The sequence below is a fragment of the Scyliorhinus torazame genome, chromosome 1 (genome assembly GCF_047496885.1).
Source record: "Scyliorhinus torazame isolate Kashiwa2021f chromosome 1, sScyTor2.1, whole genome shotgun sequence".
Classification (NCBI taxonomy): domain Eukaryota; kingdom Metazoa; phylum Chordata; class Chondrichthyes; order Carcharhiniformes; family Scyliorhinidae; genus Scyliorhinus; species Scyliorhinus torazame.
The window spans coordinates 1,689,326-1,709,321 of NC_092707.1; the positions used below are offsets into that span (position 1 = coordinate 1,689,326).

Here is a 19,996-nt window from a genome sequence, read left to right on the forward strand (position 1 = left end):
GAAGCTTCTGATTCTGCTCTCTCTCTGGGTATTAAAGCGTCTGATTCTGCTCCCTCTCTGGGTATTGAAGCTTCTGATTCTGCTCTCTCTCTGGGTATTGAAGCTTCTGATTCTGCTCTCTCTCTGGGTGTTGAAGCTTCTGATTCTGCTCTCTCTCTGGGTATTGAATCTTCTGATTCTGCTCTCTCTCTGGGTATTGAAGCTTCTGATTCTGCTCTCTGGGTATTGAAGCGTCTGATTCTGCTCTCTCTCTGGGTATTGAAACTTCTGATTCTGCTCTCTCTCTGGGTATTGAAGCTTCTGATTCTGTTCTCTGGGTATTGAAGCTTCTGATTCTGCTCTCTCTCTGGGTATTGAAGTGTCTGATTCTGCTCTCTCTCTGGGTATTGAAGCTTCTGATTCTGCTCTCTTTCTGGGTATTGAAACTTCTGATTCTGCTCTCTGGGTATTGAAGCTTCTGATTCTGCTCTCTCTCTGGGTATTGAAGCGTCTGATTCTGCTCTCTCTCTGGGTATTGAAGCTTCTGATTCTGCTCTCTCTCTGGGTATTGAAGCGTCTGATTCTGCTCCCTCTCTGGTTATTGAAGCTTCTGATTCTGCTCTCTCTCTGGGTATTGAAGCTTCTGATTCTGCTCTCTCTCTGGGTATTGAAGCTTCTGATTCTGCTCTCTGGGTATTGAAGCGTCTGATTCTGCTCTCTCTCTGGGTATTGAAGCGTCTGATTCTGCTCTCTCTCTGGGTATTGAAGCTTCTGATTCTGCTCTTTCTCTGGGTATTGAAGCGTCTGATTCTGCTCTCTCTCTGGGTATTGAAGCTTCTGATTCTGCTCTCTGGGTATTGAAGCGTCTGATTCTGCTCTCTCTCTGGGTATTGAAGCATCTGATTCTGCTCTCTCTCTGGGTATTGAAGCTTCTGATTCTGCTCTCTCTCTGGGTATTGAAGCTTCTGATTCTGCTCTCTGGGTATTGAAGCTTCTGATTCTGCTCTCTCTCTGGGTATTAAAGCATCTGATTCTGCTCCCTCTCTGGTTATTGAAGCTTCTGATTCTGCTCTCTCTCTGGGTATTGAAGCTTCTGATTCTGCTCTCTCTCTGGGTGTTGAAGCTTCTGATTCTGCTCTCTCTCTGGGTATTGAATCTTCTGATTCTGCTCTCTCTCTGGGTATTGAAGCTTCTGATTCTGCTCTCTGGGTATTGAAGCGTCTGATTCTGCTCTCTCTCTGGGTATTGAAACTTCTGATTCTGCTCCCTCTCTGGGTATTGAAGCTTCTGATTCTGTTCTCTGGGTATTGAAGCTTCTGATTCTGCTCTCTCTCTGGGTATTGAAGCTTCTGATTCTGCTCTCTTTCTGGGTATTGAAACTTCTGATTCTGCTCTCTGGGTATTGAAGCATCTGATTCTGCTCTCTCTCTGGGTATTGAAGCGTCTGATTCTGCTCTCTCTCTGGGTATTGAAGCGTCTGATTCTGCTCCCTCTCTGGTTATTGAAGCTTCTGATTCTGCTCTCTCTCTGGGTATTGAAGCATCTGATTCTGCTCTCTCTCTGGGTATTGAAGCTTCTGATTCTGCTCTCTCTCTGGGTATTGAAGCTTCTGATTCTGCTCTCTGGGTATTGAAGCTTCTGATTCTGCTCTCTCTCTGGGTGTTGAAGCTTCTGATTCTGCTCTCTCTCTGGGTATTGAATCTTCTGATTCTGCTCTCTCTCTGGGTATTGAAGCTTCTGATTCTGCTCTCTGGGTATTGAAGCGTCTGATTCTGCTCTCTCTCTGGGTATTGAAACTTCTGATTCTGCTCTCTCTCTGGGTATTGAAGCTTCTGATTCTGTTCTCTGGGTATTGAAGCTTCTGATTCTGCTCTCTCTCTGGGTATTGAAGTGTCTGATTCTGCTCTCTCTCTGGGTATTGAAGCTTCTGATTCTGCTCTCTTTCTGGGTATTGAAACTTCTGATTCTGCTCTCTGGGTATTGAAGCATCTGATTCTGCTCTCTCTCTGGGTATTGAAGCTTCTGATTCTGCTCTCTCTCTGGGTATTGAAGCTTCTGATTCTGCTCTCTGGGTATTGAAGCTTCTGATTCTGCTCTCTCTCTGGGTATTGAAGCGTCTGATTCTGCTCTCTCTCTGGGTATTGAAGTTTCTGATTCTGCTCTCTCTCTGGGTATTGAAGCTTCTGATTCTGCTCTCTCTCTGGGTATTGAAGCGTCTGATTCTGCTCTCTCTCTGGGTATTGAAGCGTCTGATTCTGCTCCCTCTCTGGTTATTGAAGCTTCTGATTCTGCTCTCTCTCTGGGTATTGAAGCTTCTGATTCTGCTCTCTCTCTGGGTGTTGAAGCTTCTGATTCTGCTCTCTCTCTGGGTATTGAATCTTCTGATTCTGCTCTCTCTCTGGGTATTGAAGCTTCTGATTCTGCTCTCTCTCTGGGTATTGAAGCGTCTGATTCTGCTCTCTCTCTGGGTATTGAAACTTCTGATTCTGCTCTCTCTCTGGGTATTGAAGCTTCTGATTCTGTTCTCTGGGTATTGAAGCTTCTGATTCTGCTCTCTCTCTGGGTATTGAAGTGTCTGATTCTGCTCTCTCTCTGGGTATTGAAGCTTCTGATTCTGCTCTCTTTCTGGGTATTGAAACTTCTGATTCTGCTCTCTGGGTATTGAAGCATCTGATTCTGCTCTCTCTCTGGGTATTGAAGCTTCTGATTCTGCTCTCTCTCTGGGTATTGAAGCTTCTGATTCTGCTCTCTGGGTATTGAAGCTTCTGATTCTGCTCTCTCTCTGGGTATTGAAGCGTCTGATTCTGCTCTCTCTCTGGGTATTGAAGTTTCTGATTCTGCTCTCTCTCTGGGTATTGAAGCTTCTGATTCTGCTCTCTCTCTGGGTATTGAAGCGTCTGATTCTGCTCTCTCTCTGGGTATTGAAGCGTCTGATTCTGCTCTCTCTCTGGGTATTGAAGTTTCTGATTCTGCTCTCTCTCTGGGTATTGAAGCTTCTGATTCTGCTCTCTCTCTGGGTATTGAAGCGTCTATTTCTGCTCTCTCTCTGGGTATTGAAGCTTCTGATTCTGCTCTCTGGGCATTGAAACTTCTGATTCTGCTCTCTCTCTGGGTATTGAAGCGTCTGATTCTGCTCTCTCTCTGGGTATTGAAGCGTCTGATTCTGCTCTCTGGGTATTGAAGCTTCTGATTCTGCTCTCTCTCTGGGTATTGAAGCGTCTGATTCTGCTCTCTCTCTGAGTATTGAAGCTTCTGATTCTGCTCTCTCTCTGGGTATTGAAGCGTCTGATTCTGCTCTCTCTCTGAGTATTGAAGCGTCTGATTCTGCTCTCTCTCTGGGTATTGAAGCTTCTGATTCTGCTCTCTCTCTGGGTATTGAAGCGTCTATTTCTGCTCTCTCTCTGGGTATTGAAGCTTCTGATTCTGCTCTCTGGGCATTGAAGCTTCTGATTCTGCTCTCTCTCTGGGTATTGAAGCGTCTGATTCTGCTCTCTCTCTGGGTATTGAAGCGTCTGATTCTGCTCTCTGGGTATTGAAGCTTCTGATTCTGCTCTCTCTCTGGGTATTGAAGCGTCTGATTCTGCTCTCTCTCTGAGTATTGAAGCTTCTGATTCTGCTCTCTCTCTGGGTATTGAAGCGTCTGATTCTGCTCTCTCTCTGAGTATTGAAGCGTCTGATTCTGCTCTCTCTCTGGGTATTGAAGCTTCTGATTCTGCTCTCTCTCTGGGTATTGAAGCGTCTATTTCTGCTCTCTATCTGGCTTTTTGTTGGGCTTCCACATGTTTCAGCGGAAATGTCTGTGGAGCTTTATTTCTGCCTTTGACTCCCAATGTGCTCCTGACGTTTCCATCCACAGCCCCACTCCTGCTGCTTTTAGTCGGTACAGAATCCAGCTGTCACAATCATGCAGGAGTTACTTCCATGTCCTGTCTCTGTGTGGATTGGCTTGTCCCAACTGCTGCCCCAATGTTGTTCAATGTTGTGAATAGCGCGGTAGGTCTCATTAAGAGGTTCTGTTTCATACATAGCTGAACAATAAGTATGAATTACCCATTAGTAATTATGTACATATATACAGTATAAGGTGAGGTGGATTGGCCATGATAAATTGCCCTTAGTGTCCAAAAAGGTTAGGTGGGGCTATTGGGTTACGGGGATAGATTGTAAGTGAGGGCTTAAGTGGGTCGGTGCAGACACGATGGGCCGAATGGCCTCCTGTTGCACTGTACGTTCTATGTTCTATAAGCTCTAAGCTTATTTTTGAGGGAGTGACCAAGAAGATAGACGAGGGCAGTGCAGTAGACGTTGTCTACATGGACTTTAGCAAAGCCTTTGACAAGGTACCGCATGGTAGGTTGTTGCAGAAGGTTAAAGCTCACGGGATCCAGGGTGAGGTTGCCAATTGGATTCAAAATTGGCTGGACGACAGAAGGCAGAGGGTGGTTGTAGAGGGTTGTTTTTCAAACTGGAGGCCTGTGACCAGTGGTGTGCCTCAGGGATCGGTGCTGGGTCCACTGTTATTTGTGATTTATATTAATGATTTGGATGAGAATTTAGGAGGCATGGTTAGTAAGTTTGCAGATGACACCAAGATTGGTGGCACAGTGGATAGTGAAGAAGGTTATCTAGGATTGCAACGGGATCTTGATCAATTAGGCCAGTGGGCCGACGAATGGCAGATGGAGTTTAATTTAGATAAATGTGAGGTGATGCATTTTGGCAGATCGAATCAGGCCAGGACCTACTCAGTTAATGGTATGGCGTTGGGGAGAGTTCTAGAACAAAGAGATCTAGGAGTACAGGTTCATAGCTCCTTGAAGGTGGAGTCGCAGGTGGACAGGGTGGTGAAGAAGGCATTCGGCATGCTTGGTTTCATTGGTCAGAACATTGAATACAGGAGTTGGGACGTCTTGTTGAAGTTGTACAAGACATTGGTACGGCCACACTTGGAATACTGTGTGCAGTTCTGGTCACCCTATTATAGAAAGGATATTATTAAACTAGAAAGAGTGCAGAAAAGATTTACTAGGATGCTACCAGGACTTGATGGTTTGAGTTATAAGGAGAGGCTGGATAGACTGGGACTTTTTTCCCTGGAGCGTAGGAGGCTTAGGGGTGAATTTATAGAGGTCTATAAAATAATGAGGGGCATAGATAAGGTAGATAGTCAACATCTTTTCCCAAAGGTAGGGGAGTCTAAAACTAGAGGGCATAGGTTTAAGGTGAGAGGGGAGAGATTCAGAAGGGCCCAGAGGGGCAATTTCTTCACTCAGAGGGTAGAGAGTGTCTGGAATGGGCTGCCAGAGGTAGTAGTAGAAGCGGGTACAATTGTGTCTTTCAAAAAGCATTTAGATGGTTACATGGGTAAGATGGGTATAGAGGGTTATGGGCCAAGTGCGGGCAACTGGGACTAGCTTAATGGTAAAAACTGGGCGGCATGGACAGGTTGGGCCGAAGGGCCTGTTTCCATGCTGTAAACTTCTATGATTCTATGATTCTATGATTCTGTCTCCATGCTTGCCTGCACACACTTCTCTGTCCAGTACAAGACTACCACCTAGACATGGGTCACATGTTCCTTTACATCATACTCAATGGTATTTTATCCAGTCCCACATTAACCCTGTTTCTGTCAGACCCTTGGACCACCCGAACCAGCCCTACTCCTCTTACCATCATTTTACTTCGAACATATCTCGAGAAGCGATTTTCATTCGCTTTTGTGTCAGCTGCCAGTTTCTTATACTCTATCTGTCTCTGTCTCTGCCTCTCTCTTTGTCTGTCTCTTTGTTTCTTTCCCACTCTGTCTGACTGTCTCTCTCTCTCTCTCTCTCTGTCTCTTTCTCTCTGTCTAACTGTCTCTCCTCTCTGTCTCTCGCTCTATCTCTCTCTGTTTCTCTCTCTCTCTGTTTCTCTCTCTCTCTGTTTCTCTCTCGGTCTCTCTTTCCGTCTCTCTCTCTCTGTTTCTCTCTCTCTGTTTCTCTCTCTCTCTTAGTCTCTCTCTCTGTCTCTCGCTCTGTCTCTCTCTCTCCGTCTCTCTGTTTCTCTCTCTCTATTTCTCTATCTCTCTCTCGGTCTCTCTCTCTGTCTCTCGTTCTGTCTCTTTCTCCTCTCTCTCTCTCTCTCTGTCTTTGTCTCTCTGTCTAACTGTCTCTCTTTCCTCTCTCTCTCTCACTCTATCTCTCTCTGTTTATCTCTATCTCTCTGTTTCTCTCTCCGTCTCTCACTCTCTGTCTCTCTCTGTCTCTCTCTCAGTGATGCACGATCAATTGTACAAAGACTAAAGTTGGGGACAACTGTGGCTTTATTACAGTCAGATGCGTGGCCTCCTGCTGCAGCTGGCGAAATGGCAGGGCACTGGAGGTCATGCATATTTATACAGTTCTCCGTGGGCGGAGCCAGCCGGCAGGAGCTACCGGCGAACCTGTAGTGCAGGTCCTACCTTACATCCCCTAATACAGTGGTTCACCACATTCACCCCCTGTTAAAAATGAGTCCGGCGGGGGTGACGTGAAACTATATACAATTAGTGGAATTATGTACAGTCATCGGGAAAGAAAAGTCCATGTTGACGGTCCGGAGTCCGTCAAAGGTTCAGCCGGTCCGGTGCTTTGGTGCTTCGTTGGGAGCGGCGTAACGGTGGCGGCGAAGTCGGTGCTGGCGGTGGTGGAGGTGGCACCGATGGCGGTGGTGGCGGTGCTGATGCTGGCCAGTCATCGGGGAACTCCGGGAGCGTGCCGAAGTCCTCTTCGTCCTCTTGTGCGGAAAAGGGGAGGGGGGGGGTGGTCTGGTGGGGTCAATATTGGCAGCGCGGTGGGAGGTGGGGCGGGGGGGCGCATTGGTGGGGGGGGGGGGGTGTTGGGGTGGAACCTGACGGTGCCAGGTCCCTGAGTGAGACAGTATCTTGGCGGCCGTCGGGGAACCCAACGTAGGCATATTGAGGATTGGCTTGGAGCAGGTGAACCCTGTCCACCAAGGGGTCCGCCTTGTGGAGTCGGACGTGCCTATGGAGAAGGACCGGTCCTGGAGCAGCGAGCCAAGTCGGGAGCGACACCCCGGATGTGGACTTCCTGGGGAAGATAAAAACACAGTCATGGGGTGTGTTATTAGTGGCGGTGCACAATAGTGACCGGATGGAGTGTAGAGCATCAGGGAGGACCTCCTGCCAGCGAGAGGCTGGGAGGTTCCTGGACCATAGGACCAGCTGGACGGCCCTCCAAACCGTCCTATTCTCCCTCTCTAACTGCCCGTTTCCCCGGGGGTTGTAGCTCGTCGTCCTGCTGGAGGCAATACCCCTGCTGAGCAGGAACTGACGCAGCTCATCGCTCATGAATGAGGATCCCAGCCAGGGTCTGTTTAGCACTGGGCTAAATGGCTGGCTTTGAAAGCAGACCAAGGCAGGCCAGCAGCACGGTTCAATTCCCGTACCAGCCTCCCCAAACAGGCGCCGGAATGTGGCGACTAGGGGCTTTTCACAGTAACTTCATTTGAAGCCCACTTGTGACAATAAGCGATTTTCATTTCACTGTGGATGTAGGCGGGGAAACCGAACAGGGCGAAGATGGTGCTGAGGGCCTTGATGACGGTGGCAGACGTCATATCGGGGCATGGGATGGCGAAGGGGAATCTGGAGAACGCATCGACCACACTGAGAATGTACGTGTTACGGTCGGTGGAGGGGAGGGGCCCTTTGAAATCCACGCTGAGGCGTTCAAAGTGGCGGGAAGCCTTCACCAGGCGCGCACGGTCCGGCCGGTAGACGTGCGGCTTGCACTCCGCACAGACCTGGCAGTCCCTGGTGACTGTCCTTACTTCCTCGACGGAGTAGGGCAGATTGCGAGCTTTGACCAGATGGTACAATCGAGTGACCCCCGGGTGACAAATGCTGTTGTGTAGGGCCCAGAGTTGGTCCACTTGTGCGCTGGCACCTGTACCTCGGGAGAGGGCGTCTGGGGGCTCGTTCAGTTACCGGGGCGATACAATATCTCGTAATTATAGGTGGAGAGCTCGATCCTCCACCGCAAGATTTTATCATTTTTGATCTTGCCCCGCTGTGTGTTATTGAACATGAAGGCTACCGACCGTTGGTCCGTAAGGAGAGTGAATCTCTTACCGGCCAGGTAATGCCTCCAATGCCGCACAGCTTCAATGATAGGTTGGGCCTCTTTTTCGACGGATGAGTGTTGAATTTCAGAGGCATGAAGGGTGCGGGAAAAGAATGCCACGGGTCTGCCTGCCTGGTTTAGAGTGGCGGCAAGGGCGACGTCTGAAGTGTCGCTTTCTACTTGGAAAGGCAGTGACTCGTCCACTGCGCGCGTCCCGGCCTTGGCGATGTCTGCTCTGATGCGGGCGAAAGCATGTTGTGCCTCGGCCACGAGAGGAAATTGGGTGGACTGGATGAGTGGGCGGGTCTTGTCCGCATAGTTTGGGACACACTGGGCGTAATAGGAAAAGAACCCCAGGCAGCGTTTGAGGGCCTTGGGGCAGTGGGGGAGGGGAAGTTCCATGAGGGGGCGCATGCGGTCGGGGTCGGGCCCGAGAAGTCCGTTTTGGACTATATAGCCGAGAATGGCTAACCGGGTCGTGCTGAACACACACTTCTCTTTGTTGTAGGTCAGGTTGAGAAGGGTGGCAGTGCGGAGGAATTTATCGAGGTTGGCATCGTGGTCCTGCTGGTCATGGCCGCAGATGGTGACATTATCTAAGTACGGAAAGGTGGCCCGCAAACTGTACTGGTCGACCATTCGGTCCATCTCTCTTTGGAAGACCGAGACCCCATTTGCGACACCGAAAGAACATAGAACATAGAACAATACAGCGCAGTACAGGCCCTTCGGCCCTCGATGTTGCACCGAAACAAAAGCCATCTAACCTACACTATGCCATTATCATCCATATGTTTATCCAATAAACTTTTAAATGCCCTCAATGTTGGCGAGTTCACTACTGTAGCAGGTAGGGCATTCCACGGCCTCACTACTCTTTGCGTAAAGAACCTACCTCTGTCCTATATCTATTACCCCTCAGTTTAAAGTTATGTCCCCTCGTGCCAGCCATTTCCATCCGCGGGAGAAGGCTCTCACTGTCCACCCTATCCAACCCCATGATCATTTTGTATGCCTCTATTAAGTCTCCTCTTAACCTTCTTCTCTCCAACGAAAACAACCTCAAGTCCATCAGCCTTTCCTCATAAGATTTTCCCTCCATACCAGGCAACATCCTGGTAAATCTCCTCTGCACCCGCTCCAAAGCCTCCACGTCCTTCCTATAATGCGGTGACCAGAACTGTACGCAATACTCCAAATGCGGCCGAACCAGAGTTTTGTACAGCTGCAACATGACCTCCTGACTCCAGAACTCAATCCCTCTACCAATAAAGGCCAACACTCCATAGGCCTTCTTCACAACCCTATCAACCTGGGTGGCAACTTTCAGGGATCTATGTACATGGACACCTAGATCCCTCTGCTCATCCACACTTTCAAGAACTTTACCATTAGCCAAATATTCCGCATTCCTGTTATTCCTTCCAAAGTGAATCACCTCACACTTCTCTACATTAAACTCCATTTGCCACCTCTCAGCCCAGCTCTGCAGCTTATCTATATCCCTCTGTAACCTGCTACATCCTTCCACACTATCGACAACACCACCGACTTTAGTATCGTCTGCAAATTTACTCACCCACCCTTCTGCGCCTTCCTCTAGGTCATTGATAAAAATGACAAACAGCAACGGCCCCAGAACAGATCCTTGTGGTACTCCACTTGTGACTGTACTCCATTCTGAACATTTCCCATCAACCACCACCCTCTGTCTTCTTTCAGCTAGCCAATTTCTGATCCACATCTCTAAATCACCCTCAAACCCCAGCCTCCGTATTTTTTGCAATAGCCTACCGTGGGGAACCTTATCAAACGCTTTGCTGAAATCCATATACACCACATCAACTGCTCTACCCTCGTCTACCTGTTCAGTCACCTTCTCAAAGAACTCAATAAGGTTTGTGAGGCATGACCTACCCTTCACAAAGCCATGCTGACTATCCCTGATCATATTATTCCTATCTAGATGATTATAAATCTTGTCCCTTATAATCCCCTCCAAGACTTTACCCACTACAGACGTGAGGCTCACCGGTCTATAGTTGCCGGGGTTGTCTCTGCTCCCCTTTTTGAACAAAGGGACCACATTTGCTGTCCTCCAGTCCTCTGGCACTATTCCTGTAGCCAATGATGACATAAAAATCAAAGCCAAAGGTCCAGCAATCTCTTCCCTGGCCTCCCATAGAATCCTAGGATAAATCCCATCAGGTCCCGGGGACTTATCTATTTTGAGCCTGTCCAGAATTGCCAACACCTCTTCCCTACGTACCTCAATGCCATCTATTCTATTAGCCTGGGGCTCAGCATTCTCCTCCACAACATTATCTTTTTCCTGAGTGAATACTGACGAAAAATATTCATTTAGTATCTCGCCTATCTCTTCAGACTCCACACACAATTTCCCATCCCTGTCCTTGACTGGTCCTACTCTTTCCCTAGTCATTCGCTTATTCCTGACATACCTATAGAAAGCTTTTGGGTTTTCCTTGATCCTTCCTGCCAAATACTTCTCATGTCCCCTCCTTGCTCGTCTTAGCTCTCTCTTTAGATCCTTCCTCGCTACCTTGTAACTATCCATCGCCCCAACCGAAACTTCACACTTCATCTTCACATAGGCCTCCTTCTTCCTCTTAACAAGAGATTCCACTTCCTTGGTAAACCACGGTTCCCTCGCTCGACGCCTTCCTCCCTGTCTGACCGGTACATACTTATCAAGAACACGCAGTAGCTGATCCTTGAACAAGCCCCACTTGTGCCCAACACTTGCAGCCTACTTCTCCACCTTATCCCCCCCAAGTCACGTCTAATGGCATCATAATTGCCCTTCCCCCAGCTATAACTCTTGCCCTGCGGTGTATACTTATCCCTTTCCATCATTAACGTAAACGTCACCGAATTGTGGTCACTGTCCCCAAAGTGCTCCTGCACACACTGTACAAAAAACGACCCATCTATTGTACTCGAACTATATATTTTCCAGTCAATATTTGGAAAGTTAAAGTCTCCCATAATAACTACCCTGTTACTTTCGCTCATATCCAGAATCATCTTCGCCATCCTTTCCTCTACATCCCTAGAACTATTAGGAGGCCTATAAAAAACTCCCAACAGGGTGACCTCTCCTTTCCTGTTTCTAACTTCAGCCAATACTACCTCGGAAGAAGAGTCCCCATCTAGCATCCTCTCCGCCACCGTAATACTGCTCTTGACTAGCAGCGCCACACCTCCCCCTCTTTTGCCTCCTTCTCTGAGCTTACTAAAACACCTAAACCCCGGAACCTGCAACATCCATTCCTGTCCCTGCTCTATCCATGTCTCCGAAATGGCCACAACATCGAAGTCCCAGGTACCAACCCACGCTGCCAGTTCCCCTACCTTGTTTCGTATACTCCTGGCATTGAAGTAGACACACTTCAAACCACCTACCTGAACGCTGGCCCCCTCCTGCGACGTCAAATCTGTGCTCCTGACCTCTATACTCTCATTCTCCCTTACCCTAAAACTACAATCCAGGTTCCCATGCCCCTGCTGCATTAGTTTAAACCCCCCCCAAAGAACACTAACAAATCTCCCCCCCCAGGATATTTGTGCCCCTCAGGTTCAGATGTAGACCATCCTGTCTGTAGAGGTCCCACCTTCCCCAGAAAGAGCCCCAGTTATCCAAAAATCTGAAACCCTCCCGCCTGCACCATCCCTGTAGCCACGTGTTTAAATGCTCTCTCTCCCTATTCCTCATCTCACTATCACTGCTCACTATCGGGAGCATTGCGGAAGGAGGTTGCTGGGAGGTAAGTCAACCTTTAAAAGCACTTGTCTTTGCAGGGGCAGGCCAGTCGATTTCGGCGGGAGAACAGCTGGTGAGTGGTGAGTCAATTTCAGCGGGAGCATTGCGGAAGGAGGTTGCTGGGAGGTAAGTCAACCTTTAAAAGCACTTGTCTTTGCAGGGGCAGGCCAGTCGATTTCGGCGGGAGTGGAGCTGGCTGGTTAGTCAATTTCAGCAGGAGCTGAGAATTTTTCTTTTTTTTTTTTTAATTAGTTTTTTAGGCGGGATCAGGAAGACGACCCGCGGACGTCTGGGAAGACCCTCACCAATAAATTCTGGTGGAGAGGAAACCCGAGACACTACACGTGTAGTGTCTCCCACCCACCCTCCTCCTCTAACCTAATAATAAAACCCATTGGTCTGAGGTAAGTACCATATTTTATTATATTATTATTATTTTTTATAAAAATTTAATTTAGTTGTTTGCCAGATCTTGGTAGAAAGTTAGAGGAATGGCAGGGAAGGGAGTGCAATGTTCCTCCTGCAGGATGTTTGAGGTGAGGGATGCCGTTAGTGTCCCTGCTGATTTTACCTGCAGGAAGTGCTGCCATCTCCAGCTCCTCCAAGACCGAGTTAGGGAACTGGAGCTGGAGTTGGAAGAACTTCGGATCATTCGGGAGGCAGAAGGGGTCATAGATAGCAGCTTCAGGGAATTAGTTACACCAAAGATTGGAGATAGGTGGGTAACTGTAAGAGGGACTGGGAAAAAACAGTCAGTGCAGGGATCCCCTGCGGTCGTTCCCCTGAGAAACAAGTATACCGCTTTGGATACTTGTGGGGGGGACGACTTACCAGGGGTAAGCCATGGGGTACGGGCCTCTGGCACGGAGTCTGTCCCTGTTGCTCAGAAGGGAAGGGGGGAGAGGAGCAGAGCATTAGTAATTGGGGACTCTATAGTCAGGGGCACAGATAGGAGATTTTGTGGGAGCGTGAGAGACTCACGTTTGGTATGTTGCCTCCCAGGTGCAAGGGTACGTGATGTCTCGGATCGTGTTTTCCGGGTCCTTAGGGGGGAGGGGGAGCAGCCCCAAGCCCCAAGCCCCAAGTCCCCTCCTTGCTCGTCTTAGCTCTCTCTTTAGATCCTTCCTCGCTACCTTGTAACTATCCATCGCCCCAACCGAAACTTCACACTTCATCTTCACATAGGCCTCCTTCTTCCTCTTAACAAGAGATTCCACTTCCTTGGTAAACCACGGTTCCCTCGCTCAACGCCTTCCTCCCTGTCTGACCGGTACATACTTATCAAGAACACGCTGTAGCTGATCCTTGAACAAGCCCCACTTATCCAGTGTGCCCAACACTTGCAGCCTACTTCTCCACCTTATCCCCCCAAGTCACGTCTAATGGCATCATAATTGCCCTTCCCCCAGCTATAACTCTTGCCCTGCGGTGTATACTTATCCCTTTCCATCATTAACGTAAACGTCACCGAATTGTGGTCACTGTCCCCAAAGTGCTCTCCTACCTCCAAATCCAACACCTGGCCTGGTTCATTACCCAAAACCAAATCCAACGTGGCCTCGCCTCTTGTTGGCCTGTCAACATATTGTTTCAGGAAACCCTGGGGATTATACTTCAAACCACTTACCTGAACGCTGGCCCCCTCCTGCGACGTCAAATCTGTGCTCCTGACCTCTATACTCTCATTCTCCCTTACCCTAAAACTACAATCCAGGTTCCCATGCCCCTGCTGCATTAGTTTAAACCCCCCCAAAGAGCACTAACAAATCTCCCCCCCAGGATATTTGTGCCCCTCAGGTTCAGATGTAGACCATCCTGTCTGTAGAGGTCCCACCTTCCCCAGAAAGAGCCCCAGTTATCCAAAAATCTGAAACCCTCCCGCCTGCACCATCCCTGTAGCCACGTGTTTAAATGCTCTCTCTCCCTATTCCTCATCTCACTATCACGTGGCACGGGCAACAACCCAGAGATAACAACTCTGTTTGTTCTAGTTCTGAGCTTCCATCCTAGCTCCCTGAAAGCCTGCCTGACATCCTTGTCCCCTTTCCTACCTATGTCGTTAGTGCCAATGTGGACCACGACTTGGGGCTGCTCCCCCTCCCCCTAAGGACCCGGAAAACACGATCCGAGACATCACGTACCCTTGCACCTGGGAGGCAACATACCAAACGTGAGTCTCTCACGCTCCCACAAAATCTCCTATCTGTGCCCCTGACTATAGAGTCCCCAATTACTAATGCTCTGCTCCTCTCCCCCCTTTCCTTCTGAGCAACAGGGACAGACTCCGTGCCAGAGGCCCGTACCCCATGGCTTACCCCTGGTAAGTCCCCCCCCCCCACAAGTATCCAAAGCGGTATACTTGTTTCTCAGGGGAACGACCGCAGGGGATCCCTGCACTGACTGTTTTTTCCCAGTCCCTCTTACAGTTACCCACCTATCTCCAATCTTTGGTGTAACTAATTCCCTGAAGCTGCTATCTATGACCCCCTCTGCCTCCCAAATGATCCGAAGTTCTTCCAACTCCAGCTCCAGTTCCCTAACTCGGTCTTGGAGGAGCTGGAGATGGCAGCACTTCCTGCAGGTAAAATCAGCAGGGACACTAACTGCATCCCTCACCTCAAACATCCTGCAGGAGGAACATTGCACTCCCTTCCCTGCCATTCCTCTAACTTTCTACCAAGATCTGGCTGACAACTAAATTAAATTTTTATAAAAAATAATAATAATATAATAAAATATGGTACTTACCTCAGACCAATAGGTTTTATTATTAGGTTAGAGGAGGAGGGGTGGGTGGAGGACACTACACGTGTAGTGTCTCGGGTTTCCTCTCTCACCAGAATTTATTGGTGAGGGTCTTCCCAGACGTCCGCGGGTCGTCTTCCTGATTCCGCCTAAAAAACTGATTAAAAAAAAAAAAAAGAAAAATTCTCAGCTCCTGCTGAAATTGACTAACCAGCCAGCTCCACTCCCGCCGAAATCGAGGAGGGGATTATAAGGGACCAAGGATTTATAATCATCTAGATAGGAATAATATGATCAGGGGATAGTCAGCAGGCCTTTGTGAAGGGTAGGTCATGCCTCACAAACCTTATTGAGTTCTTTGAGAAGGTGACTGAACAGGTAGACGAGGGTAGAGCAGCTGATTGGTGGTGTATATGGATTTCAGCAAAGCGTTTGATAAGGTTCCCCCACGGTAGGCTATTGCAAAAAATACGGAGGCTGGGGATTGAGGGTGATTAAGAGATGTGGATCAGAAAATTGGCCTAGCTGAAGAGAAGACAGAGGGTGGTGGTTGATGGGAAATGTTCAGAATGGAGTACAGTCACAAGTGGAGTACCACAAGGATCTGTTCTGGGGCCGTTGCTGTTTGTCATTTTTATCAATGACCTAGAGGAAGGCGCAGAAGGGTGGGTGAGTAAATTTGCAGACGATACTAAAAGTCGGTGGTGTTGTCGATAGTGTGGAAGGATGTAGCAGGTTACAGAGGGATATAGATAAGCTGCAGAGCTGGGCTGAGAGGTGGGAAATGGAGTTTAATGTAGAGAAGTGTGAGGTGATTCACTTTGGAAGGGAATAACAGGAATGCGGGAATATTTGGCTAATGGTAAAGTTCTTGAAAGTGGTGGATGAGCAGAGGGATCTAGGTGTCCATGTACATAGATCCCTGAAAGTTGCCACCCAGGTTGATAGGGTTGTGAAGAAGGCCTATGGAGTGTTGGCCTTTATTGGTAGAGGGATTGAGTTCCGGAGTCGGGAGGTCATGTTGCAGCTGTACAGAACTCTGGTCCGGCCGCATTTTGGAGTATTGCGTACAGTTCTGGTCACCGCGCATTATAGGAAGGACGTGGAGGCTTTGGAGCGGCGTGCAGAGGAGATTTACCAGGATGTTGCCTGGTATGGAGGGAAAATCTTATGAGGAAAGGCTGATGGACTTGAGGTTGTTTTCGTTGGAGAGAAGAAGGTTAAGAAGGAGACTTAATAGAGGCATACAAAATGATCAGGGGGTTGGATAGGGTGGACAGTGAGAGCCTTCTCCCGCGGATGGATATGGCTGGCACGAGGGGACATAACTTTAAACCTGAGGGGTAATAGATATAGGACAGAGGTCAGAGGTAGGTTCTTTACGCAAAGAGTAGTGAGGCCGTGGAATGCCCCTACCTGCTACAGTAGTGAACTCGCCAACATTGAGGGCATTTAAAAGTTTATTGGATAAACATATGGATGATAATGGCATAGTGTAGGTTAGATGGCTTTTGTTTCGGTGCAACATCGTGGGCCGAAGGGCCTGTACTGCGCTGTATTGTTCTATGTTCTATGTGTCTATGTTCTATCACGTGGCACGGGCAACAACCCAGAGATAACAACTCTGTTTGTTCTAGTTCTGAGCTTCCATCCTAGCTCCCTGAAAGCCTGCCTGACATCCTTGTCCCCTTTCCTACCTATGTCGTTGGTGCCAATGTGGACCACGACTTGGGGCTGGCTCCCCCTCCCCCCCTAAGGACCCGGAAAACACGATCCGAGACATCACGTACCCTTGCACCTGGGAGGCAACATACCAAACGTGAGTCTCTCACGCTCCCACAAAATCTCCTATCTGTGCCCCTGACTATAGAGTCCCACAATTACTAATGCTCTGCTCCTCTCCCCCCCTTCCCTTCTGAGCAACTGGGACAGACTCCGTGCCAGAGGCCCGTACCCCATGGCTTACCCCTGGTAAGTCGTCCCCCCCACCAAGTATCCAAAGCGGTATACTTGTTTCTCAGGGGGAACGACCGCAGGGGATCCCTGCACTGACTGTTTTTTCCCAGTCCCCTCTTACAGTTACCCACCTATCTCCAATCTTTGGTGTAACTAATTCCCTGAAGCTGCTATCTATGACCCCCTCTGCCTCCCAGTTCCCTAACTCGGTCTTGGAGGAGCTGGAGATGGCAGCACTTCCTGCAGGTAAAATCAGCAGGGACACTAACTGCATCCCTCACCTCAAACATCCTGCAGGAGGAACATTGCACTCCCTTCCCTGCCATTCCTCTAACTTTCTACCAAGATCTGGCTAACAACTAAATTAAATTTTTATAAAAAATAATAATAATATAATAAAAATATGGTACTTACCTCAGACCAATGGGTTTTATTATTAGGTTAGAGGAGGAGGGTGGGTGGGAGACACTACACGTGTAGTGTCTCGGGTTTCCTCTCCACCAGAATTTATTGGTGAGGGTCTTCCCAGACGTCCGCGAGTCGACGTCCTGATCCCGCCTAAAAAAACATTTTTAAAAAAAAGAAAAATTCTCAGCTCCTGCTGAAATTGACCAACCAGCCAGCTCCACTCCCGCCGAAATCGACTGGCCTGCCCCTGCAAAGAGAAGTGCTTTTAAAGGTTGACTTACCTCCCAGCACCCTCCTTCCGCAATGCTCCCACTGAAACTGACTAACCAGCTGCTCTCACGCCGCCGAAAGGGACCCTAAGGAAGTGGTAGAGGCGACCGTCCGCCTCGAAGGCAGTGTATGGCCGGCCCGACTTCCGGATGGGGAGCTGGTGGTCGGCGGATTTCAGGTCAATTGTTGAGAAGACCCGGGACTATGCAATCTGATTGACCATATCAGATATGCGTGGGAGGGGGTACGCGTCGAGCTGCGTGTACCGATTGATGGTCTGGCTATAGTCCATGACCATCCTGCGTTTCTCCCCAGTTTTAACCACTACCACTTGGGCTCTCCAGGGGCTGTTGCTGGCCTCGATAATACCCTCCTTAAGCAGCCGCTGGACTTCGGACCTGATGAAGGTCTTGTCCTGGGTGCTGTGCCGTCTGCTCCTAGTGGCAACGGGTTTGCAATCCGCAGTTAGATTGGCAAAAAGGGAGGGGGGATCGACCTTGAGGATCGCGAGGCCGCAAACGGTAAGGGGGGGTTAAGGGCCCACCAAATTTGAGGGTGAGGCTCTGGAGGTTGCACTGGAAGTCCAGGCCCAACAGGAATGCAGCGCAGAGATTAGGAAGGACATAGAGGCTGAAGTTACTAAATTCTACATTTCTCTCTCTGTTTCTTGTTTCATTCCTAATTCCCATTCACTCTGAACATAAAAGGTTCTCACTTGTATTATCAACAAACACATTTTATCTGCTTATCTTCCTCTGTCTCGAAATGAACTGGGCAAGTTGCCAGAGGAGGAAAGGCTAAAACTGTTAAACGTTGTCAAACCTCTGGTTATTTAATAAAGGCAGACGATGTCGGATTTCGGGGCTCAGCTGGCAGGTCGAAAGGTGCCCTGAATATTGTTCTCTCACCAAACCCGTTTTACCTTCCAGCTGTGTGACTTACCCCAGGAGGATCTGAACCCACAGCTATGCCCAGAGTACCAGCAGCAGCTCCAGTTGGGAAGAGGAAGCTGGGATAGGCCCAGCCCGCAGATCATAATCAGAGCCCCAGCAAAGGAACCCGCAGGTAAGTGAAAACTCGGCAGCTCAGCGGTTCTGGACACACCCGTCATTAGTAACATCCTTCCTGCATCTACCCTGTCCAGTCCTGTTAGAATTTTATAGTCTCTGTGAGATCCCCCCTCATTCTTCTGAACTCCAGCGAGAACAATCCCAACCGAGTCAATCTCTCCTCATATGACAGTCCCACCATCCCAGGAATCAGTCTGGTAAACCTTCGCTGCTCTCCCTCGAGAGCAAGAACATCCTTCCTCAGAGAAGGAGACCAAAACTGCCCACAATACTCCAGGTGTGGCCTCACCAAGGCCCTGTACAATTCCAGCAACACATCCCTGCTTCTATTCATAGAACATACAGTGCAGAAGGAGGCCATTCGGCCCATCGAGTCTGCACCGACACACTTAAGCCCTCACTTCCACCCTATCCCCGTAACCCAATAACCCCTTCTATCCGTTTGGTCACTAAGGGCAATTTATCACGGCCAATCCACCTAACCTGCACATCTTTGGACTGTGGGAGGAAACCGGAGCACCCGGAGGAAACCCACGCAGACACGGGGAGAACGTGCAGACTCCGCACAGACAGTGACCCAGCGGGGAATCGAACCTGGGATCCTGGCGCTGTGAAGCCACAGTGCTATCCAGTTGTGTTACCGTGCTGCCCATGATATACTCGAAACCTCTCGCAATGAAGGCCAACATTCCATTAGCCTTCTTTACCGCCTGCTGCACCTGCATGCTTACCTTCAGCGACTGGTGTACAAGAAACAGAGAACAAAGAACAAAGAAATGTACAGCACAGGAACAGGCCCTTCGGCCCTCCAAGCCCGTGCAAACCATGCTGCCCGATTAAACTACAATCTTCTACACTTCCTGGGTCCGTATCCCTCTATTCCCATCCTATTCCCTTGAACACAATACTCCAAGTGTGGCCTAACTAAGGTTCTATACAGCTGCAACATGACTTGCCAATTCTTATACTCAATGCCCCGGCCAATGAAGGCAAGCATGCCATATGCCTTCTTGACTACCTTCTCCACCTGTGTCGCCCCTTTCAGTGACCTGTGGAACTGTACACCGAGATCTCTCTGACGTTCAATACTCTTGAGGGTTCTACCATTCACTGTATATTCCCTACCTGCATTAGACCTTCCAAAATGCATTACCTCACATTTGTCCGGATGAAACTCCATCTGCCATCTCTCCGCCCAAGTCTCCAAACAATCTAAATCCTGCTGTATCTTCTGACAGTCCTCATCGCTATCCGCAATTCCACCAACCTTTGTGTCGTCTGCAAACTTACTAATCAGACCAGTTATATTTTCCTCCAAATCATTTATATATACTGCAAACAGCAAAGGTCCCAGCACTGATCCCTGTGGAACACCACTAGTCACAGCCCTCCAATTAGAAAAGCATCCTTCCATTGCTACTCTCTGCCTTCTATGACCTAGCCAGTTCTGTATCCACCTTGCCAGCTCACCCCTGATCCCGTGTGACTTCACCTTTTGTACTAGTCTACCATGAGGGACCTTGTCAAAGGCCTTACTGAAGCCCATATAGACAACATCCACTGCCCTACCTGCATCAATCATCTTTGTGACCTCTTCGAAAAACTCTATCACCGCCTCCTTTTTGGATCACAATGTGACCCAGGCTATCTACACCCCCTTCTCCAGACTCATCATCCAC

At 49.0% G+C, this 19,996-nt stretch overlaps 1 protein-coding gene across 9 annotated transcripts in view; it reads left to right on the forward strand.

Annotated features, from left to right (window-relative positions):
• The window catches only part of ncor2 (nuclear receptor corepressor 2), a 1,088,322-nt gene that overhangs the window by 783,225 nt on the left and 285,101 nt on the right, over nt 1-19,996 (forward strand). For all 9 annotated transcript variants that reach the window (XM_072510208.1, XM_072510371.1, XM_072510235.1 and 6 more), the window contains one exon: nt 18,177-18,312. In XM_072510208.1, coding sequence (XP_072366309.1) covers nt 18,177-18,312 — 136 coding nt within the window. The remainder of the gene's footprint in view (nt 1-18,176; nt 18,313-19,996) is intronic.